The sequence below is a fragment of the Pelophylax lessonae genome (assembly GCF_965119305.1).
Source record: "Pelophylax lessonae genome assembly, chromosome: 5".
Lineage (NCBI taxonomy): Eukaryota > Metazoa > Chordata > Amphibia > Anura > Ranidae > Pelophylax > Pelophylax lessonae.
Window position 1 is genome coordinate 466,657,221 of NC_138772.1, and position 25,108 is coordinate 466,682,328.

The 25,108-nt window shown below is 44.5% G+C and overlaps 1 protein-coding gene across 3 annotated transcripts in view; it reads left to right on the plus strand.

Annotated features, from left to right (window-relative positions):
* The window catches only part of WWP1 (WW domain containing E3 ubiquitin protein ligase 1), a 320,828-nt gene that overhangs the window by 184,276 nt on the left and 111,444 nt on the right, over positions 1-25,108 (plus strand). For all 3 annotated transcript variants that reach the window (XM_082258087.1, XM_082258088.1, XM_082258089.1), the window contains exons 5-7: positions 6,300-6,443; positions 6,527-6,593; positions 12,771-12,952. In XM_082258087.1, coding sequence (XP_082114213.1) covers positions 6,300-6,443; positions 6,527-6,593; positions 12,771-12,952 — 393 coding nt within the window. The remainder of the gene's footprint in view (positions 1-6,299; positions 6,444-6,526; positions 6,594-12,770; positions 12,953-25,108) is intronic.

Below are 25,108 nucleotides of genomic sequence, written 5' to 3' on the forward strand. Positions count from 1 at the left end.
CGGTTGAAGATTCCCCGGCATTTAAGGACCCGGCTGACAGGAAGGCGGAGGCTATGGCCCGCAATAGGTACACCCTTGCTTGTTCGACACTGAGTCCGATATTCACCATTGCCCTGGTGTGGCAGACTGACATAATGGGCTAGGCTAGGCTTTTGTGCCGTGACCTGCAGTGGGAGTAGCTCCCCCCTACCTTTACTGAGCTTGCGGACAAGCTGGTCCAGGGACTGCAGTTTATTTATGATGCCTCTTTGGATGCGGCTCCCCTAGTGGCTCTGCTCTGTTTCGACATTTTGGAGCTACCCTGAATTACATAATTAAAGGTCTCATGGGGGGGAAGAGTACCTTTCTTCGGCAGGCTACTAACGGCAAGGACCCTCGTCGTAGACGTGGGCCCTCCTTTTCGGCTCATAAGATTTTTCGTCCCTCGGGTTCGACTGACAAGGGATCGGAGCCCTTCGAGGATCCAAGCGAACTTGGTCTGGCAAGTCAAGAGCGGGCTTCTCTGGACCCACGGATGAGGCCTCTTCAGCATGAAGGTACACCCTTCACGGGGTGGAGGGACGTCTTCACTGGCTCCCAGACCCGTGAACTCCCCAGGTACAAGTCAGGTGGATCCATGAGGTCATTCGGTCCAGGTACAAGATCGAGTTTTGTTTTTACTCTCCGGTAAGGTTCTTCCTTCCAACATGCAACTGTTCTGCTTACAGGCTCTTTTTGGGGCAATGCAAGACCTTTTACTTTACGGATGATGGTCCAGGTTCCAACTTCGGAATGTTTTCAGGAGTTTTTCTCAAACCTGTTTTACAGTCCCAAGGAAGAAAGACAAGGTGCGTTCAATTCTGGACCTCAAGGCTTGAACTGCTTTGTGCAGATACATAAGTTTAGAATGGAGTCCGTTCGCACTGTGGTGGCTTCCCTGCATCAGGGGGATTTTTCTTGCCTCCATCGACATCAAAGACTCTTACATTCACGTTCCAATATGTGACGGTCTCCAACACTTCCTCCACTTTGCCGTGGGAGAGGAGCATGCTCAGTTTGTGGCGTTACCCTTTTGTGTCACTTCTGCTCCTCGGGTCTTCAAAAAAGTGTCGTTCCTGGTTCTAGCATTGTTACGCCAATGGGGGGTCGCGGTACTGGACTACTTTGACAACCACCTCACCAGGTACAGCCCCCCCCCCAGCCGATCCCTCGGTCGCCTGTGGCACACCTCCCTGCCCCCATTGCCAGCACAGCACCCTGCCCCACCCTAGGCAGTGGACCATACGTGGTTGAAATAACCATACAAGCCTGACTGTGTTTGGCTGGATTCTGCATTTTCAGAAGTCTGCTCTGTTTCCGTTCACAAAGCTGGACTATCTGGGTCTGACCCTGGACCTTAGCCAGAGTGCTCCTTCCTCTGGACAGACTGCAGGCTGTAATTCGTCTCCTGCTGTCCAGCAGATGGTAATCACTCTGGACTTGCATGCGGATGCTGAGCCTGATGGTGTCTACCTTCGAGGCGGTTCTGTTTGCACAGTTCCATACAAGGTCCCTGCAGTGGAGTTTCTGGTCAAACGGGACAAGAATCTGCAGTCTCTGGACAATCTGATCCGGCTGAGCCAGGGAATGAACCAGTCCCAGATATGGTGACTTTGTTCTTTGGCTGGGCAAATCCTTCCTTCCCTTATATTAGACAGTGGTCACCACGGATGCCAGCCTGAACGGCTGGGGGAGGCGTCCTTGGCAAAATTTCTGCTCAGGGGGTCTAGACATTGCAAGAGTCCAGACTACCGATCAATGTCTTGGTACTCCGAGTGATCAGACTGTGCCTGGAACATTGGACGGATCGTCTTCAGCGATTTTCTGTGCTCATTCAGGCAAAGCCACAGCCTGCTTATGTCAATCGCCAGGAGGGCACAAGAAGTGTCCTGGCGGCTCTAGAAGTAGCCAGCATTCTAAGGTGGGCAGAACGTTTCGTTCCAGCCCTCTCCACCGTATATATTCCCGGGGTGGAAAACTGTTAGGCAGATTACCGCAGTTGGTGGGCGTTGAACTATGGGGAGTGGTCCCTTCATCCAAAGGTTTCATCAGTTGGGTCTCCAGTGGGGCATCCCTGAGGTGGATTTGTTGACATCTCGCCTCAACAAAAAGGTGCAGAAGTTTGTGGCTCGGTCATGGGATCCTCTGGCGGATGCCACGGATGCGCTGCTGGCCCTGTGGGGTCAGTATCGTCTGATTTACGCCATCCCACTCAAGACTTCTATGCAGGATCGAGGCAGAAGGGATTCTGGTCATCTTAGTGTCCCCGGACTGGCCTTGCCGGGCTTGGTACGCCGATCTGGTGCGGCTGGTCACAGACATTCCTTGGAAGCTTCCTCTCGGAGGATCTGCTGTCCCAAGAACCAATCTTCCATCTTGCTTTACAGTCACTGGCTTTGACAGGACAGCTTGGCTATTGAATGCCAGGTGCTCATGGATAGAGGTTTGTCTGAGTTGGTGATTCCATTGCTGTTAAAAGCTAGGAAATCTACCCGTATGTGGAAGACGTACATTGCATGGTGTGGCCTTGAGTACTATCAAGGGTCAGATGTCGGCCTTAGCGGTCTTCTTTCAACGGCCCTTGGTCACATACTCCTTGGTGCATACTTTTCTTCAGGGAATTAGGCACTTGACCCCTCCAGTGTGGTCTCTGTTGCCACCTTAGGACCTCAATTTGGTGCTCTCAGTCCTCCAGATGTCTCTTTTGAGAATCTTCAGGAGATTCCCCTGCTTATGCTGTCCCAGAAGGTAGCCTTTTTGGGGGCTTTCACCTCTGCGCTCAGGGTGTCAGAATTGGCGGCATTACCCTGTCGTTCATCTTACTTGGTAGTTCACAGTGATAACATGGTTCTTTGCCCCTGTTCATCGTTCCTTCCTCAGGTTGTTTCTGATTTCCATTTGAATGAAGACATTGTGTTGCCTTTCCTGTGCCCCAGGCCAAAACATCCAAAGGAAATTGCTTTGCATGCCTTGGGTGTGGTCCGGGCGAAAACTGTGTACCTGGCAGCTATGGAGTTTTTTAGGAAATCAGACTCTCGCTATTTATGCTAACAGATTGGCCTTGGAAAGTGTTGTTCGTTTTCTCTGCGACCATTTCCAGATGGATCAGACCGATGGTAATTCAGGCCTTTTCCATCAAGGGTCAGGTTCCTCCTTTCTCTATCAAGGCGCACTCTACTCAGGCATTCAGTGCCTCATGGGCCTTCTGTCATCAGGCATCAGCGACGCAAGTTTTCAAGGCAGCAACCTGGTCCTCGGTGCACACTTTCACAAAGTTCTATAAAGTGTATGTGTTGGCATCTGTGGATGCTTCCTTTGGCCGCAAGGTTTTGCAGGCTGCTGTTTTAGAGGACCTGGAGTATTGTTTTTTCAGTTGAGCTCCAGTTGTTTTGGTTGAGCTCCTGTTTACCTGGTTGGCTGTAGTTAGCCTTGGGAATTTCTTTTTCGCTGTTCCCACCCCTCATGTTTAACCACTTCTGGACCGGAAGGTACTACCCCGTTAATGACCAGGCTATATTTTGCGATACGTCAATGCGTTACTGACAATTACGCGGTTGTGCGACGCTGTACCCAAATAAAATTGATGTCATTTTTTCTTACAAATAGAGCTTTCTTTTGGTGGTATTTAATCATCATTGATTGGTTTGTGCAAAGTTATCGCGTCTACAAATTAGGGGAAAGATTTGTCATTTTTATTTTTTTACTAGTAATGGTGGCGATCAGCGATTTTTAGCGAGACTGCGGCGGACAGATCGGATAGCCAACTGACCTTTTTGACACTTTTGGTGGGACCAATGACATTTACTACATTAATCAGTGCTAAATATTTGCACTGTTACTGTACTAGTGACTCTGGCAGGGTAGGGTTTAACACCAGGGGTGATCAAAGGGTTAAATATGTCCCTAGGGGGTGTTTTCCAACTGTGTGGGGGATGGGCTTGCTTAATGAACAGAGATCTGTGTTCCTAAATAAGAGGAACACAGGATCCCTGTGTTCATTACTGACAGAACAGCAATCTGCTGTGTTTACAATGGCAGGCCGCCAGTATAAGTACAGCAGCTGGTCGGCAAGTGGTTAGCACTGCTTTGGGACGTCACAATGGTTATAAATATAAGGATCGTCTGTCGATAAACAAAAGAGAAAATTGGACACAGCACCCGCCCCTCTATGGAGTTGTAATTCTTCTGACACTGCTTGTAACAAAACCTATAGTACCTATAGCCGAGAGAGGGAGTATACCTCCTGAGACTGCCCATAGGCGTAGCCAGACTTTTTTTTCTGCCTAGCGTCCTACTCCTGTAGGGGGCAGTATAACCCAATGGTTAAGATGATCAGGAGCGGTGTCCGTCAATGAACATCAGAGAAATGGATTTTACGGTAAGCCAAAAATCCCATTTTTACAAATAGATAATCTTTCTTGGTCAAAATGCATTCTGCTACATTTCTTTGGTAAAAATGACCCAAATCAGTTTACAGTATGCCTTCCCTCTACTGCATCTTCTTCCTTGCCTGTTGCGCAGAATAAAGATGAAGGGCATTCTGGTGATTCTGATCACACCTGCTTGGTCAAGAAGAACGTGGTAAGCAGACATTGTATATCTTTTGGCAGATGAGCTGTGGGCTCTTCCAGATCACCCAGTATTTCTGTCGCAAGATCCAATCTCCCCATTTTGCTTTGTGGTCGCTATATAGGCATAGGGGGGTTTGAATCTGTAATCAATACCCTTCTCAAGGCAAGAAAGTCAACCTCCTGGAAGGCTTATTTTACCTCACGTGAGGCTCATAATAAGTTTCATCCCTGCCAGTATTTCATTGGGTGCTTTTTGGCTTTTTTCCAGTCTGGTGTTGATTTCCCTGGATTTAAAGTACCATCAAGGGGCAGATGTCGGCCTTGGCTGTTCATTTTACATCGAATTTCTTTTGTAAAAAGCTATTGTGGAAGGTGTCACATGGATTTTTCACCTTTGCGGCCCAGCTTCATTCCTTGTGATACTTTCACTTGGTGTTGTCTGTTTTTCTGACTACTTTTTGAGCCTCTCTGAGAAATTTTCTTGCTCCTCCTTACACACAGACTTGTCTTTTTGGTTGTCATTCAGTTTGCAGGGTATCAGGCTGCCTCACGATCCACTATTTATAGGTAGATTTGTCAGCTTTTGTTCTCAGGTCTATGGTACTAAGGGCAAGGTTCCTTCTTTTCCTGGCAAGACCCATTCCAGCAGGAGTGTCAGTTCTTACTCCCCTATTCTTTTTGAATTTTTTGGTGTCTTGCCTTGTTGTTGTATTGTCTTCCCCAGAGATAATTATCTCCTCTGTGTCCTCTGATGTATGATTAAGAAATTAGGATTTTTGGATTACTGGTACAATCCTTTTCTTGGAGTACATCACAGGACACAGAGATCCTGCTCTTCTTTGTGTTCCTCATTGCATGCTACCAAAGTGAAGCTTTGCCGATATGGGAGGGGTTATGCCTGGGTGGGGTATTCTTGCCTGTTTTTTGGCCAGTGGTTATTCACCTGAAGGTGGCAGCATTCCTAAGTGGTTATGAATACCAAATATCCTGTGTCCTGTGATGTGAATAGGATTTTACAGGTAACAAAATATGCCAAATTTGCAAGATGATGTAGAACCTGTGCATCTCTAGCAAAAATATTTATCAAACATTTTTTCAGGAGTACTCAAACCCCTTGTCCTCAGAACAAAGCTTAAAGGTATACTTAAGTAGCAAAGAAAGTTTTTTTTTCTAATTGGAGAGCAATCAGCTGTGATAGAGATTTAGATGAGAAACAGAAAATGCAGAGGTATAGTAGGAAAAGATTCCGTTTATTTTTTTAAAGTATCTGTACTGATCCATTATGTCCAATGTGTATGCCTGTGTGGGCAGTACTGTAGCTTAATGGTTAGCAGTCCTGACCTACAGCAAGAGGGTCCTCTGTTTGAATGCTTAACAGGACACTACCATGTTCTCCCTGTGCTTTGGGTGGGTTTGCTCTGGTGCTCCAGTTTCCTTTCACACTCTTGCTAGTAGCCTAATTGGCTCATGTCTAAATTGGACCTAGCATGTGTATGTATTCACATAAGATTGGGGCCTTAGATTGTAATCTCTTTAAGGTTAGGGACTGACCTAAATGTAAACTATGTAAAGTGCTGCATACAATTGTTGGCACTACATAAATACCTATAGAAAATAAAAAATACACATTAAAGTTGTTTTTCTATATCATTATTTCTCATACTTTTTTGCTCTTAGAGGCCAGTTATTTTTTTTTCTATTGTCTTGCAGTGGAACGAGTAAAAGAGCAATTGAAGCTTTCATTGGATGGCAAACATGGCACAGTGCAGACGGGTGAATTGACTGTCATTTTAGACGGTTTGATTGTAGAACCCGAGTCTCTTACATCATGTAATTCCACAGGCCCTTCTCCCAGTAAGTGTATGCTACTGTACTAAAAATCAAGCAACCCTTTGAATACGTTTCTAATTAAGTTATAACCCTTTCTGTATTTTTAGTGGAAATCCAGCAAAATGGTGATGCAATTCACGAGAATGGGGAATCCTCTTCAGATGTTCGAACTGGGTATGAGATGAATTGTTTGTAATCACGACACTTATTATGTAACTATGTTCGGGTTGTTGCAGAATGATTTACTTGAGGTTTGACACCTATGAGCATTGAAATGGACCAATCCTGCTCATCTAGGATGAAACAGAACATTAAATAAATAAATCCTGAATATATCCATTGTCTGTAAAATCTCTCACTGTGCATATCATTGTCAGGTCTGAATGTTAATGAATGGGGATGAATAAAGCTTAAAGTGGAGTTCCGGGCACAAAAAAATGTTTTCAATGAAAATACCCTATGGGACAGTCAGGGCTAGTACATTCCACAATGGCTAGCCTCTGATCTGTCCCGGTTCGCACTGCAAGAAGAAATACTCACTTTTAAAATTTCTTCTCCAGCGTTGCCATCTCTGATGTGGGCAGCTTAAGCCAGCGCGATCCTCTTCTACGTCCTCTTCCGTGTCTTCTTCTCCCAGAATGCGCCTGCACCGCCCCCTCTCGTCACTTCCGGTGCGGCTCCGCATTCCTCCACAGCTTCTGGGCATGCCCAGAAGCTGTTTAGCAAGGAATGCTGCGTTGCACCGGAAGTGACGAGCGGGGCCGGTGCCGTCGCATTGATTCCTGGGAGCGATGACGTTCAGCTCCCAGGAATCATTGCAAACCGGAAGTGACGGCGTGGGCCGCGGCCGCCGAGGGAGGAAGTGGAAAAAAGGTGAGTATATCTTTCTACAATTACAAGGTAAGTAAAAAAAAAAAAATCCTAACTATCCATTTCTGTTTCAGGTGAGGAAAAGCAAGCGGATGGCCACAAAATCGGTTATGTCGATTTTGTGGCCGGAACTCCGCTTTAACTCCAGGCACTTAAAAAAAAGACTTAAAAAAAAGTATTTATTAAAGGCCCCCTCACACCCCTCCTATATTTGCGTGTGCCCTCACTCGATCCAGCTCTAGCCCATCTGTAGTGGCTCTCTCCCTTCTCCCTGTTCTCATAGGCTTGGCCAGTAGCTCCCACTGCTTTCAGTGAAATACTCTGACGAAAGCGAGGGGGGTCCTCGCTTTGTCTGTGTCTAGAGACACAGGCATTGCAGCTCAGGATCCAGCCTGCAGGTGTGCCACAATAGGATGCGACTTCCTATAGTTGTGCACAGAGCATGTAACTATAAACCTGTTTGTTGTTTAAAAAAAAAAAAAGAGTTTGCAATTGTAATTTTTACTGGTTGACTTTAAGGCTCTTTCTGATGCCACTTTTAGGGTGTAAGGTGTTTTTAGGCTTAAGCTCGCTATTTGCCTTTTTGTTTTCATGGGCCTGTTAGTGGTTTTTGCTGTGTTGCTCACCCCTCAGTTTTGCTTTTGGACATCCCAATCGTCTAAGATCATTATAATGTGTCCTGTAAATTACATGTAAAATCAGTTTCTTGTAGTAAATTACAGGACACAGGTTCCTCCCCTCTTTTTCTTTTGTTCACTGTGTATTGCATTTTACTAAACTGAGGCTTGCTGTATGAGGGGATATGCTGGGGCTGTCCTTAAAGCTTTGTTTGCCATTGTTAAATCACCTGAAGGTAGCTGCTTCACCCGTCATTTGAGACTAATGTAATGTATTCCAAGCAAAGGAATTTTACAAGTAAATCAACAATTGTTTTTTCACTATCGTTCATTGACGGACGCGGTTCCTGATGCATATCAGTAGGGTTATACTGCCCCTACAGGAGTAGGACACTAGACAGAAAAAAAGTTCTGGCTACGCCTATGGGCAGTCCCAGAGGGTACACCCTCTCTCTTCCTGCATAGGATGTCAGTTTTAATCTGTCTAGTCAGGAGTAAGGACCTAGTTCCCTGCTGGGATCTCTGGTCCTGGCAACGTTTTTTTTCTAGTTATTTTTTTCTAGTTCGCTTTTCTCTGGATTTTTTCCTGTGAGATCTACAAGCAACTATGCCGGATCTGGGCGACGGGCTGTATAGATCCAGTGGTCACCCCAGCCAGTCAAACGTCTTTCCAGGTCGCATACGGTGGGGGTCTAGGCGCAGCGGTCCTATTTGGCCGACAGCCCCCACTTCGGCGGAGAGGGGTCCTATGTTCCTGGTATGGTGAGTAAATATTCCCCCCTCTTCCCCTTACGCAAAACCGACATCCTATGCAGGAAGAGAGAGGGTATATCCTCTGGGACTGCCCGTAGGGGTCGCCAGAACTTTTTTTTTCTGTCTAGTGTCCTAAACTTGTAGGGGGCAGTATAACCCTACTGATATGCATCAGGAACTGTGTCCATCAATGAACTTAAGAGAAAAGGTTTTTACGGTAAGTAAAAAATCCAGTTATTACTGGATGTGTCCTGTGACCATCATCACTAAACAATGGAAAAATACTCCCCAGCAGAGAAACACAAAAGAAAACAGCCCTGTGTAATCTAAGAGTCACTACACTGAATTGTATTTGTGTGTAGAGATCATTGGGGCTCAGCTGCACAAGTGAAAAGTCCTAATGATGATTTACAGAAAGAGTGGTGGCACACTAGCAGTTTTTCAACCAGAGATAGAGAACAATCAAAAGGGAGTTGATGCAAAATCGCTGCTGTCTCTGTCCTGAACAGTCATCTCACTGTTCCTATTGAAGATGTTCCTTCTTTCAAAGATTCTGCAGATAGAAAGTTTGAGATGTTACTAAGCACTTTTTAATCTTGAAGGCCCAGACCTTCGACCAGCTCTTGCTGCAGTTTTAGTATGTCAAACTGGAGCTAACTGGACTAGGACAATGAACAACCTATCCAAGGCAGACTTCAGTTCGGTGAGGCACTTGACCAATTTATCAAAGAGGTCACAGGTGGGGAGGTTTTACTTCCAAAGCAAAAGTTCCAAAAACCACCTTCTTCAGGAGCCCCTAGTTACTTAAAACACAGATCACTTGTCTGCTCTAACCATGCTTAAACTTCAAAGCCTAAATTAATCCCTTCCATTTTGTGCAAGACTTGGCCCAAAAAGGCTACTAATTCTTCCCAAAAACCCTTGTCACAATGAAGTGGCACCCTCAATCCTAAGAGTGGAGGCATGTTTACTACAGTTTCACTCTCTGGTTCACACACATCCCAGACCTGTTTGTTTAATCTGTGGTTTTGAAAGGGTTAGAAACTCTACTACCTCACTGTTTTCTTCTTTCAAATCAACCAAATGCTGCCCAAGGACAGTATGAGTTGCAAAATGCCCTGTACCAAGACAGATTCTGTATTTTACCCAAACCTGTTCATAGTACTGAAGCCCAGTAGTGGTATTCATCCTATTGTGGATTAAATATCCCCAACAAAGTCCTTCTAATTCCAGAATTTTACATGGAATCCTTAAGGTCAATGATTGCCTCTCTGATACAAGGACATCCAAGATGCATATCTACATGTTCCCATTTACAACATCTTGGAGCTCAGATCGGTCAGGCTTGCCATGCAGCACTGAACCCCTCTACTGAAGGGGCATCCAATCAGGGTGCAATCAGAAAATTGCACGGTCGTTGCCTACGTCAAACATCAAGTGGGCATAAGAAACTTGGCTGCCTTGAAGAAGCAAACCAGATAATCTCTGGAACAGAAACTGTCAAGTGATCTCTGCTTTCTACATCTCGGGATTGGACCATTGGAAAGCAGATTATCTCAGCCACCATCACCTGGTTCAAGGGGAATCTTCAATCTGATATGCCAAAAATGAGGGATTCTGGATGTGGACATTCAAGCCTCAAGATTCAGGAAGACATTACATTACCTCTGCTTATTGCCAGAACCTTGGAACTTCTATCTCTAGCCTCAGATACCTGATTACCACCTGGTCTCAGTTCAGGCTAATTTACATCTTCTCTCCTGTGCGAATTCTACCTGGTCTGTCCAAGAAAGCAGGGCAAGAGAAAAAAACAATGATTCTTATTAATCGACACTGGTCCAGAAGAACTTGGTACACAGATATACTCAGACGTCTAGCATATGGCCCTCCACTTCTTCCCAAGAGGCCATATCTGCTATGTCAAGGCACGCTATTCAATCTTGCTTCTCAGTCTCTAGCTTTAACGGCATGTCTGTTAAAACCCAGGTGTTAAAGGATAGAGCATATTCTGAACCTGTGATTCCTACCTTGCTAAAAGCAAGAAAGGCCTCTTCCAGGAAGGTCTATAATTGCTCCTGTAATTTTTTGTTTTTGACCAGAAATTAGCCTTAAAGAGGAAGTAAACTCTGCATTCTGTTTCTATTTTTTAATATAATGTCGATCTACAGGGTATTATCAATCACTGCACAGGGCAGTGATAATCAAAATGCTTATTACTTACTATTTTTCTTTTTTTGGAATAAAATCTCCCTGGAATAGGCTGCGCCATCTTTAAGGATTTCTGTGGACGTAATTTCCTCCCTTCCTTGTTTCCCTACCCGCGATCACATGCTATTCAGGCCTCTTTTTCAATCAGCGTTACTGCGGGAGGAGAACCAGGAAGCTGAGAGGGAAAGGATAGTATTGCGAGTCTTCGTAGCTGCGCCGCTGTCAGAGAAAATTGCATACACGGCTTGATGTGGATGGGCAAACGGTACACATAGCGTGCCGTAAATCAAATCACGGACCGCGCATGCGCCAATGACGTCAGGAAATACTGCAGGACGTATTGTAAGAAGATTACACAAGCAAGAAGAGTGTCACAGGGAGCAATGAATAGTGTTACTTACTAATGTGGCTTAGAATGTGAAAAAGTTTTGATGACGAGTTTACTTCCTCTTTAAATACTATTAAAGATCAGGACTTAGCCTTATATATTATTTTTCAAAGGCCTCTGGTTTTGCTCTCTTGTAAAAACCTTTCTTCAAAGTGTATCTCTCCCCCCTTCAGTATCCTATGCTTCCTTGGGATCTCAGTTTGGTTCTCTTTGCCCTGAACAAACCACCCTTTGAACATATCAAGGATATACCCCTAGTTGATCCCTCGTGCAGAGCAGCCTTTTAGACACTATCTCTTCTGTCAGACATGTTCCTGAACTGGCAGCCCTTTTCTGTGAAAGGGCCTTTTCTCATATTTCACAATGACAAGGTATTTTTACATTCAAGGCCAGCCTTTCTTTCAAAAGTGGTCTCAGCATTCCACCTCGATGAGGACATTGTCCTTCCATCCTTATGCCCAACTGCTTAGCTTCCAAAGTAAATCTCTCTACTTTGCGTGGACATAGTCAGAGCTATTGGAGTATACCTCAAGGCTACTGCTCCAATCAGACGGATGGATTCCCTCTTTATCTTGTTTTGTGGACCTCACAAGGAACACCCTTCTTCAAAGTCCACCTGAGTACGATTGGTACTAAATCTGATTGCAAGAGTTTGCATTCTAAAAGAGACATTTCCCCCTGCCCTTTTTACGTGTCCATTTCACCAGATCAGAGGGAGTTTCATGGGCATTTCGACACTAAAGGACATCAAATCATCTGCTGCTGCAGCGTTTGGTCTCAAAGTTCTCACAGTGGTGCTCTGAGGTTGGGCCTTCTAGTAAGTTTTGTTTGCCTCATTGTTGCTCATCCTTCCTATTCATTGCTTGGGGACTTCCCATGGTGTATGAATATTCTGAATACTTGACTTGCCTCCAAATACCACATCTTGGTGTACAGTACAGTACACCCTACCTTCCAATTCTTGGTTTACTCTCCTTTGCTTAGTACAAAACTGAGTACTGACAGAGTGGGGGTAGGATTATAGAGGAGCCGCCCAGGTTGGGTGTGTCCTCCAAAGCTTTGCCAGTGTCCAGAACGGTACCTGCATATAACCCCTGTTGTGGGAATAGTCTACCTTCCAAGATATGGAATTTACAGGCAAGTCTAAAGTTCTCTTTTACTTGCATATAAACTAAATGAAAAAGTTCAAAGAACATCACTTTATCCTTCATATAGTGGGGGCAGGGGAGTCTTAATATGCACTTCCTATTCAGTAATGCATAATGAAGTAAGGGATAATGATGTGCACGCAGTGTGTAGGGGTTTTCTGGGGCGCATCCCTTTCCCTGACTTGCAAAGTATTGATTGACCAGTGTAGCCAGGTCATCAAAAGCAATCCTGTTGTCTGTTGTGCTAGAAGGCCAAGGATTCCTTATCAAGTATAAAGCAGTTTTTCTGTATCTCAGTTTTCACTAACTGTATATTTACATATTATTTCTTGTAAATTAATAACGGCCTTTTATATCCTCTTTGAAGATCTGCCGGTGATGTTCCCAATGGGACAGCTAATGAAACAGCATCCAGTTACACAGAGCAGAATGCCTTTAATGCGCAAATAGCAAATGGAGACAGCGGTCACTCTCCTTCTCACGTTGCACCCAGACCCAAAAATACACCAGCACCAAATCCACCCTCTGCCCAGGCTGGCACTCCAACTGGTATGTATGCTGCACAATAATAAAAAATCAAAACACCTGTCAACTTGCCTTTTCTCTACCCATCTTCTTGGGGTACCCTATTAAAGAACAACACTAGTCGAACAGAAAAACCATATTATTTAAAACAAGCACTCAGCATAACATTATTCTGTGCAGTTTGGATGTGTGGCAAAAGGAGAAGATTCTTATGCATCATATCATATAGGAGTATGTATACTTACACACACATATATATATATATATATATATATATATATATATATATATATATATATATATATATATATATCATTTATTTATGTTTTAGCACAGTTCTGCTCAGCTATAATATGTTCAGAAATTGCTATTACCAGCCTCAGATTCTGATATTTTTAATTCTTTCTCTCATGTGTGAGATTAATAGAGGCATTGGGACAGATTTTCTTTCTTTACAGAATGCTTTGTAGTTATCCTTATTTTACACTAGGACAATGGAAACGTGTTTAGATGCAGGTAGAGCTTAGTAAAGCTCTTTAGGTTTAAGTGTTTGTAGCATGCTGAATATAGAGATGGCCGGAGTTCGCAAATAAACTCATCTTGGCTTCAGTGCGAGTGTCTGTCACAAGACTGTGAAGCACAGGGACTGAGCTTACAACATAGGCTTTGTGTGCCATACCCCATTTAAAGAACAATGGTCTTTTTTAAAGTTTTTTTTAAATATAAATGGGAAATGTGTTAATGTAATGCAAAGAGGCTTGTCAGTGTGTATTATTATTATTGGACTAAACCTTTTTTTCTTATGTATGGTTTGCAATATTTATATATTTGCGGGGGGGGGGGGGGGGGATGGGCTTTTGATGATGTATTCTCACTGCTCATTGAAACCAATAGTCTCTCTGCGGTACTGATTGATAACCAGAGATCATCTGATCAAGGCTGGGAGCAGCAGATTTTTGATGACAAAACTTTTTTTTTTTTTTTTTTTTAAGGGAAAAGTGAGAGAGTTGGTAATGCTGATGCATTTCCTTTTGATCCATGTGAAGTGCAAATCTTAATAATAGATCCACTTTAACCCACTTAACCACAAAATGTAGTCTCCTTAGCAACATGCAGTCCTTTTGCATTCTTTTTCCACACAAGATAATTTGTGGTAACTGATATCATGGCAGAAGGAGGATCTTGTCTGTGTTTCAGCAATGCACCATCTACCAGCATGCTAGATTAACTTGTACCTGAAATAGTTTGAAAAAGCCCCTAATCTCAATAAAATAGAGTGCTGAGGAGCTATTTAATATGACCATTCAGCACCTAATATTTTCCCTTTGATTGGAGAGCAGTTCATGTGCTGGACTTGCAGGCAGAGTATGTAGACAGCTGTCAGGTGATGGGATAATAGAGTATGTCAGATTGTTAGAGCGAGGGTGCTGCATAAGAATTCCTGGCTGAGGATATCAAAACTGTAGCACGCTCTGTGAAAAAATGTAGCCAACTATCTTAATCGTATAGTGCCAGACACAGGCAAAGTAATACTAATCTGTGGGTTATAGGCTTGTACCTTTAAGTGACTGTACACTGGCAAGCTTTCGAAGTCACACCCAATGGGTGCCTACACTAGAAATAAAATACAAAAGAAAATGAGGGTATCTGCAAAATTCTTAAATTTATAAAATCAAAACTATAAAAATCAGCACAACCAACACCAATAATGAAATCTAACTGATAAGAAAGGCTGCAGGCACTAATTATGCTTTCACTGCAGGCAGTAGGTAGAAAATCAAAACGACAGCAGTGCTGCGCCAAAATACATGATATACAGTGAGTGAACTAATATAATGCTATTGATGAATGTATCAACTAAAAAGTTCATATAATAAACGATGCAATATCAAAAAGTCAAAGTGCAATATCAACAAAAAATATTTTTTTTCATCAATAGCATTATATTGGTTTATGTACTGTATATTGCACATTTTGCACAAATTGCTTATTTTGCACTTTATGGACTCTTTTTGATTATGCATGTCTAATCATATGCTTTTTCTGTGCGGAGTTTATTCACTATCAGCATTTACAGTATATTAGTTCACTCGCTGCATATTACATTTTTTGTTGATTTTGCACTTTGACTTTTTGATATTGCACCATTTATTATATTAACTGTTTAGTTGATACATTTATCAAATAGCATTATATTAGTTAATTCCCTTGTATATCATGTATTTTGGCACAGCACTGCTGTCGTTTTTGATTTTCTTAAATATATAAGCCTATTCACTTGTTAACCACTTCTGGACTGGAAGGATTTACCCCTTTAATGACCAGGCCATTTTTTGCAATTTGGCACTGCGTGACTGTTAACTGACAATTGCGCAGTCATGCAATGCTGTACCCAAACAAAATTTACGTCTTTTTTCCCTTTTGAATAGAACTTCCATCTGGTGGTATTTAATCACCTCTATGGTTTTTATTTTTTGTGCTATAAACTAGAAAATACCGAAAAGTTTGAGAAAAAAATGACATTTTCTAATTTTTCTTATAAAAAATATCCCATAAACTCAAATTTGTCATACAATTAGGCCAAAATGTATTTAGCTACATGTCTTTGATACCAAAAATCTCAAGCGTATATTTATTGGTTTGCGCAAAAGTTATAGCGTCTAAAAAATATGGTATATATACTGGAATTTACGCAGCTTTTACTTTCTGACTGCCTAGCACTCCTTTCTTGAAGTGCTAAAATGAAAAGGCAGTACAACCCCCCCCCAAAAACAAATTACCCATTTTTGGAAAGTAGACACCCCAAGGAATTTCCTGAGAGGCATGTTGAGCTCATTGAATATTTAATTTTTTTCTCACAGGTGTTTGAAATATGACCAAAACATTAAATTACACCCCAAAATACATTCTGCTGCTTCTCCTGAGTATGAAGCTACCACATGTGTGATACTTTTTGGCAGTCTAGCCGCGTACAGGACCCGAAAACCAATCACTGCCTTCAGGCTTTCTAAGGGTGTAAATCGTTGATTTCACTCGTCACTACCTATCAGTTTTCGAGGCCATTAAATGTCAAGATAGCAGACCCCCCCCCCCCCAAATGACCCCTTTTTGGAAAGTAGACACTCTAAGCTATTTGCTTGCTTAAAAATCCATTTTCCTTTACTTTCTTTATTTTCCAAAACTAATGAGAGCTTCAAAATACTCACCATTCCTCTTAGCAAATACCTTTGGGTGTCTACTCCCCGAAAAGGGGTAATTTTGCGGCGGGGCTGTGTGTGTGTGTGTATGTGCTATCATAACATTTCATGGCCTCACATGTGGTATCCCCGTACTCAGGAGAAACAGACAAAGTATTTTGGGGGTGTCATTTCACATATAGCCATGGCATGTTTGAGCAATATATAATTTAAGTGACAACTTTATGTAAAAAAATAAAACATTTTGGCTTTTCCTGATACTTGTGGCAAAATATAAAATATTCCATGGACTCCACATGCCTCTCAGCAAATAGATTGGAGTGTCTACTTTCCAAAATGGGGTTATTTGGGGAAGGGGAGGGGGGGTTTGAACTGTCCTGGCATTTTATGCCCAATATTGGAAGCTTATACCACTCTTCTAAACACTTGAAGACCAAGCCTTTTCTGACACTTTTTGTTTACATTAATTTTTTTTTATTTTTTTTACTAGAAAATTACTTTAAACCTTCAGACATTATACTTTTTTTTTTTTTTTTTAAAGCAGAGGCCCTACGGAACAAAATGGTGGGTGTTGCATATTTTTTTGTCACATGGTATTTGCGCAGAGATTTAACAAACGCAATTGTTTGGGGAAAAAAAACACCTTTTTTTAAAATTGAATGCACAAATACACTATATGTTGCCCAGTTGTTTGGTAAAATATAAAAGATGATTTTATGCCGAGTACATAGATACCAAACATGACATGCTTTAAAATTGCGCACGCCCATGCAGCGGCGACAAACTACGTACATTTTTAAAAGCCTTTACAGGTTACCACTTTAGATTTACAGGGGAGGTCTACTGCAAGAATTAATGCCCTTGATCTGACGTTTGTGGCGATACCTCACATGCATGCTGCAGTTGCTGATTACATATGACACCAGACCAAAGCTTGCGTTCGCCTTTGCAGGCAAACGCGGGGGGACAGAGGTGCTTGAATTATTTTTTTTTTATTATTTATTTTGCTTTTTTTTTTTTTTATTTTGACACCTTCCCTTTCATTTTTTTTAAATCATTTTTATTATTTAAATATCCCCTATGATAGCAATAAGTAGTGACAGGTACTCTTTTGTTAAAAAAAAAAAAAATTGGGGTCTATTGGACTCTAGATCTCTCTTCTGCCCTTAAAGCATCTGACCACACCAAGATTGGTGTGATCAGATGCTTTCCCAATGGCGCTGTTAATATGTGGTGAAACCGAAGTCATGAATGCTTGTAGCTTCTAGTATCTTAGGCTATAGAGATGATTGGAGCCATTGTGGTCCCCAATCAGCTCTATGGTCAGCTGACTGAACCACCGGCTGCAGTCTCGGGTTACCTAGTGGGACAGGAGAGCCCGAGAAAACCATGGAAGGTGGCAGACTAGCGGCTAATTATCTGCGAGGATTGCTTTAACATGAAAGCTGACCGCTGGCTGTAAAAAAAAAAAAACAAAAAAAAAACTATACCAGAAAGCGTGTGGTATGCCCACCATTAGACAGCATCCTCCCACTTCTTATGATGGGCATACATGCAATGTCCTTTTTTTTTTTTTTCGTTCAGCCCCCCCCCCCCCCCATGCCCTATGCTTCGCCGTATATGCTCTCTCTTTTAACTGTGGTGGTGAAACCGCCACTTACAGAGCTGCAATCATTAATTCCCGTATATATGGTGAGGGCAAATAATGTTGCTGTCAGAATAAACAAATCAGTGCTGCAGCTGATGGGCATACCTGCAAAGAAGACAATGGTTAACAAAACACAGTAACAATAAAAAATTACAGTAAAAGTAGAGTAAGAAAAGAAAATTAACTCCATAAAAGACCACTTTTTTGGGCTTCTATATTTTTTAATTTTTAATTTTTTTTTTTTTTTGTAACTGTAAAAAAACTGTTCCAGGCTAGGGTCTCTTAAAATGCAATAGCCAACATCTTTCGAGACCCTGTATGAAAAAGTGTGCCCTAGACTGTGCCGTGCTGTACCCTATACTAATACTCTACTAGTGTGTGGTAGTGACAGAAACAGTCCCCAATGCAGAGACCAGGTTGGCCAGGACAGGAGGGACAAAAATAGCAGGTGTCACGTTTGTATCTGTGTTTCTCTATCGCTCATTGACAGACGTAGTCTTCTTGATTCTCAAGAGCTGGGTTATGTTGTCTCCGCAGGAGTAGGACTAGGCAGAATGACAAAACGTTCTGGCTCCACCCTAGGGGGCAGTCCCTGAGGGTATATCCTCCCTCTCTCTGCTACAGGGAATCAGTTTTTTTTCTGTCTAGTCAGGAGTAAGGACCTAAGTTCCTTGCTGGGATCTTTTGGTCCTGGCAAGACTTATTTTCTTTAAGAAAAAGACATTTTTTAGGTAGTTTTCTCCAGTGTTTTTTTCCTGTGAGATCTTCAAGCAAAAATGCCGGACTGGGCGACACTTGTGGTCACCCCAGCCGGCCTACGAGCGCGTGCAGACCATGGCATTGCGCTTGGTCGGCCGCGACATATTCAAGTAAGTATGCAGGGCCGGGCGACAGGCTGGATGTTGAGATCCAGTGGTCACCCCGGTTTCTGCCTAAAAGCGCGTGCAGACCAGTGCGCTGAGTCGGCCGCGACGGAGTCCCAGTAAAGGGACTGACTTTGCGAGTTAAAAGCTCGCTTGGACGCCAGGACCAGAGAGTCGAGGCGTCCACAAACCCCCACCCCGGTGGAGAGGGTATTATGAAGAGAGGGTGCCTGTCGGTTACAAGTCCCCCTTGTAATACAGCATGTGTTTGTGGGAAGTGGACTTGGTTCAAGCGCTAACACTCTACCCAGCAGACTGTAACATTACAGTAGACATAGGAGGTATAATCCTACCTTATGTGCAGTGTATCTCTGTAGATCCATATGTCACCTCTCAGCAGAGTGCAGGTGGATGTGCTGGGAAGACGATATCGGCGGTCCGCCGCCATTTTGCCGTAGACCGAATGCATATATGTCCTCAGGTCACGCCGGCCGCCATGTTTTTGGAGTCTTATGTCTCTTCTATGGGGGCGGCCATGTTTTGTGAGCCCAGCTACCTCGTGGAGGGCTGGGAATGCCGGAAGGCGTACACAGGGGGCGGAGCCACGCCTTCTGCCCGGGAAAAAGCAAACAGCTCCTTCCAGTCTGTGTAAGACAGACGCTGGCTGCAGTTTGTTGGAAACTGCACTGCATCGGTTGGTGAGCCTTGGGGGTCCCTCTCTCTCTCTCTGGGATCGAGAAGCAGGTACTCTGAGGGGCGCTATTGCGCTAGGGGGAGACACACAAAAAAAAAAAAAAAAAAAAAAAGAAAAAGTTTTTTTGTTTTTGCTGGCAAAAGTGTCCTGTATTAACATGGACCCTGCCACTCATGTATCTCCTCCGGATCCCCTCGAGGGGTCTGTGGGATCCTCCAGCACCCCATTGACAATTGAATCTTTGTCAGCTATTATGGAAACTTTGTGTCCCGGGTGGAAGTGGCTTGTCAGGGACAGGGCGCAAGAAAGCGACCCCCGCCTAACCCCTTATTTTCTGAAACCTCGGATTCAGACTCTGAGCCTATTTCTGCAGTTGCAGGTACTTCATCTGGTATTGGTGTCTCGGGTCCTGTCTCTTCAGACAGTGAGGAGGATGTTTCGGCATCCGCCATAGCCCGAGAGGAAGCGTTGGTAAACGCACTCATTGTATCTGTTCAAGAGACTTTAAGGTTACAGGGTATTCCATCAGAAATAGCTGAAACTGAGATCCCCTTTGGGACTAAAAAGCGCATCAAAGTAGCAAAGGTTTTTCCATTGCCCAAATGTTTTGGCAATCCAATCGATGAAAAATGGCGTCTGCCAAAACGCACTTTTAATATTTCTAAACGCATTGACAGGCGTTATCCGTTTGAGGAAACCCTTATTAAGAAATGGACAGAACCACCTGTGGTGGATTCACCAATTGCTAGATTGAATAAAGCCACGGTTATTCCTTTAGAAGACGCTCCGTCTTTTAAAGATCCAGTGGATCGCAAGATAGAAGCTATGTCTCGCACCATGTTTTCCTTGATTGGATCAGCTTTCAGGCCAATAATTGCTATTGGTCTGGTTTCGCAGGCTGTAACTGAATGGACCAAGTGGTTACGCCGGGACTTAGAAGAAGTCCCTCAGGCGGTATCCGATTTGTTGGAACAAATGATACAGGGGTTACAGTTTGTATGTGATGCGGCGTTAGACCCCACTCCATTAATGGCGCGAGCATCAGTCTCAGCAGTGGTTCTCAGGCGTACACTGTGGCTAAAAGGTTGGATAGCCGACCAAGGTTCCAAAAAAGCATTGGCTAATATCCCCTTTTCAGGAGAGCGTCTATTTGGAGCCAACTTAGATGAGATCATTAAGGATCTCACCGGTGGAAAAAGCACCTTTTTACCGCAAAATTTTAAAGGTAGAGGAACTCGTCAAAGACGAGGGCCTTCTTTTTCTGCTCACAAGAGGTTTTTTTCGTCCAGCGGGTGAAAAAACTAAGTCCTCCAAAGCTCCTGCAGGAGGCATCAGGGGTCGTTGGTCGGGCAAGCAAAAGCCTGCCCCCTCCAGACCTGAAGATAAAACCATCCAAAGCCTGAAGGTGCGCCCCCACCCATAACTGGGGTGGGGGGACGTCTTCGCCGGTTCCCGGATCCATGGCTTTCCAGAATCCCGGACAAATGGGTTTGCGAAGTCATAAAGTCAGGGTACAAGATCGAGTTTCGATCTCTCCCACCGGCGCGATTCTTCCCTTCCAATATCCGACTATCTCCGGATCGTCTAGAAGATCTGCGGAGAGCAGTCACAGATCTACTACAACAAGGAGTGGTAGTCCACGTTCCTTGGACAGAACGGTTTCAAGGGTTTTATTCAAACCTGTTTACAATACCCAGGAAAGAGGGCAAAGTGCGTCCAATTCTGGACTTAAGAGCACTCAATTCTTTCGTCAACATAAGAAGATTCAGAATGGAGTCCATTCGCACGGTAGCAGCCTTCCTGCATCCAGGGGATGTCCTAGCGTCCATAGACATCAAGGACGCCTATCTTCACATTCCCATTTTCGCAGGACATCAGCGTTTTCTACGCTTTTCCGTAGAGGAGAACCACTATCAGTTTGTGGCATTACCTTTCGGTCTCGCCACGGCTCCGCGGGTCTTCACAAAGGTGTTGGCCCCAATGTTGGCACTTCTGCGCCAAAGAGGTATATCGATTCTAGGTTACCTAGACGATCTTCTGCTTCATGCAGAGTCTCCTCAGACCTTGCTACAAAACATAGAAATTACTATGATTTCTTTACAGGAATTCGGGTGGCTGGTGAACCAGCAAAAGTCATTTCTGGTTCCCACCCAGAGGCTCGAATATCTGGGTCTAATTCTAGACACAGTCAGGACAAGAGTTTTCCTTCCGGTAGGGAAACTCCGAAAGATTCAATCAGCAGTCCAGTTGTTACTGTCCAACAGCTGGTCTTCCCTTTGGACTTGCATGAGGGTTCTGGGGTTGATGGTGGCTTCATTCGAAGCAGTCCCATTTGCCCAGTCCCATACCCGAATTCTTCAGCAAGAGATCCTTCTCAGATGGAATCGGAATCCGGAATCCCTGGACAATCAGATCCGATTGAGCAAACAGACCAGAGAGTCTCTGGTTTGGTGGCTTCGGTCTCCAATGCTCAGCCAGGGAAAGTCATTTCTGCCAATATATTGAACGATAGTGATCACGGATGCCAGTCTATCCGGATGGGGAGGAATTCTCGGTCAGTTATCTGTCCAGGGACTTTGGTCCCCGGAAGAATCCAGATTACCGATAAATGTATTGGAACTGAGAGCGATCAGACTTTGTCTGATTCACTGGACCGAGCAGCTCCAGGGCAGCCCGGTTCGGATCCAGTCGGACAATGCCACGGCCGTGGCTTATGTCAATCATCAGGGGGGCACCAAGAGTGTCCGAGCGGCCAAAGAAGTGGCTTGCATTCTTCGCTGGGCGGAACGATTTGTTCCAGCAATCTCTGCGGTGTTCATTCCGGGGGTGGAGAATTGGCAGGCAGATTATCTCAGCCGTCAGACCCTGGATCAGGGGGAATGGTCCCTCCATCCAGACGTTTTCCACCAGTTGTGCCTACGGTGGGGCACCCCGGATGTGGATCTGTTGGCATCACGATTCAACAGGAAAGTTCCGAGATTCGTGGCTCGCTCCCGCGATCCTCTAGCAGAAACCGCAGACGCACTGATCGCCCCGTGGGGGCAATACCAGCTAATATATGCCTTCCCTCCTCTCGCGTTACTGCCAAGACTTCTTCGCAGGGTAGAGGAGGAAGGAATCCCAGTAATCCTGGTAGCTCCGGACTGGCCTCGTCGAGCTTGGTACGCCGACATGGTCAGACTGGTGGCGGACGTCCCATGGAGACTTCCTCTCAGGGAGGATCTACTGTCTCAGGGACCGATCTTCCATCCTGCTTTACGATCGCTGGCTTTAACGGCCTGGCTATTGAGACCCAGGTGCTGAAGGACAAAGGTTTGTCAGCTTCAGTTATTCCTACTCTAGTTGAAGCAAGGAAAGCGACTTCCAGAAAGATTTATCATCGCACATGGAAGTCCTACATTGCATGGTGTGAACCTTTGGGGTTCCGTCCTCGGTCTTATTCGATTAGTCGAATATTGGCTTTTCTGCAACAAGGGGTTGAGCAGAAACTGGCCTTGAGTACTATCAAGGGTCAGGTCTCAGCATTAGCCATCTTCTTTCAGAAGCCTCTGGCTACTCATTCCTTGGTGCGGAATTTCATCCAGGGGGTGCAACATCTGGCTCCGCCAGTGCACGCGCCGTTACCCCCCTGGGATCTTAATTTAGTGTTGTCGGTTCTTCAGAAACCTCCCTTTGAAGATATTAGGGAGATTCCTCTACCCACGTTGTCCCAGAAGGTGGCCTTCTTGGTGGCTATTACTTCTGCACGCAGGGTGTCAGAGCTGGCCGCATTATCTTGTCGTTCACCATATCTGGTGGTTCATAGAGATAAGGTGGTTCTTCGTCCGAATCCATCCTTCCTACCAAAAGTGGTTTCAGAATTTCATCTGAATGAAGAAATTGTATTACCTTCCCTGTGTCCTAAGCCCAGTCATCCTCGGGAATTTGCTTTGCACTCCTTGGATTTGGTCCGGGCGATCAGGGTATACTTGAAAACGACAGACTCGTTTCGCAAGACGGATTCACTTTTTGTGATCCCAGATGGACCCAAAAAGGGGTTGCCTGCATCTGCCGCGACCATTTCCAGATGGATCAGACAGACGGTAGTACAGGCTTATTCTATTAAGGGTCGGGAGCCCCCGTTCCCTGTTAAGGCGCACTCCACTCGGGCACTTAGTGCGTCATGGGCCTTTCGCCATCAGGCGTCAGTGGTCCAGGTGTGCAAGGCGGCTACCTGGTCGTCGGTGCATACCTTCTCTAAACATTATAAAGTTGATGTAATGGCATCGTCTGATGCCTCATTTGGCCGCAAGGTTTTGCAGGCCGCAATTTGAGGAGACCAGTGGGCTACCTCGAGGGTTTTTTTCCGTTGGAAAATTTTTTCTTTTAGTCTCATTCTTTGTTTATAATGAGCCTTTAAAACTTCTAGTTTGGCACCGGTTGGGCCTACTAGATTGGATTTGATTTTGTCAATCCCACCCCTCATTTGTGGCACTGCTTCTGGATGTCCCAGCTCTTGAGAATCAAGAAGACTACGTCTGTCAATGAGCGATAGAGAAAAATGGATTTTTGTAAGAACTTACCGTAAAATCCTTTTCTCTTAAGCTCATTGACAGACGTAGTAACCGCCCCTCTATCATTGAGTTGGGTTGGGTTAAATTCTCTGTACTGCTTTAAACAGAACTGATTCCCTGTAGCAGAGAGAGGGAGGATATACCCTCAGGGACTGCCCCCTAGGGTGGAGCCAGAACGTTTTGTCATTCTGCCTAGTCCTACTCCTGCGGAGACAACATAACCCAGCTCTTGAGAATCAAGAAGACTACGTCTGTCAATGAGCTTAAGAGAAAAGGATTTTACGGTAAGTTCTTACAAAAATCCATTTTTTCTATAGACACATCATCTTCTTTGGGGTGTTCTTTGGGTAGGGGTACTAGGGAGAACATCCAGGCAGGAAAAAGCCTCTCATGCAGCCGGCTCACTGCATCTGGGTTGTGTATTTGGGCCACAGCACCTTCTAATTTTAGGAAGGATCCACTTCTTCCTGACGCTTTGTATTGTACCAGCATCTGGCCTTACGAGCAATTAAGTACGGATCCATCATCTGGTCGTTGAAGTCCACCCCTCCCATGTTAAGGTTGTATTTGTGGACTCGGGGCTTCTCAACAACACCAGTCGTCGTTGCAATTTGGACTGTCGTATCTGCATTGATGGAGGACAGAACAAAAACATTCCGTGTCTCCCTCCACTTCACTGCAAGCAATTTATTACACTTCAAGCGGGCTCTCTGCCCCCGTTTAAGTCGGGAATCTTCAAGTCGTTTGGGGAAGCCCCGAAGATTAGGTCACACGGTGCTACGTGCCAATTCCATAATCTAAATGGTGACTAAAAAGTGACACCTGTGTAATAATTGTCCACTAATAAATGGTACCCCTTTCCGAATAAGGGTGACACTAAGTCCCAAACAATCTTGCCACTGCTCCCCATGTAGTCTGGGCAGTTGGGGGACTCCACATTTCTATCTTTTCCCTCGTAAACCCGGAAACGACATGTATAGCCTGTTGCCCAGTCACAGAGCTTATACATCTTGACCCCATATCTGGCACGCTTGCTGGGGAGAAACTGAAAGCAAGACGGACAGAAAATTTTATCAGGTACTGATCAGCTCAGACAGCTTTTTGGGGCGTATACAAGACTGCAAAGTTCTGGTTGAAGTGGTTTACGAGGGGCCGAATTTTGTGGAGCGGGTCATAGCCAGGGTCACCCCCAAGGACTTCAGTTCATTGTCACTGAAGTGCATGA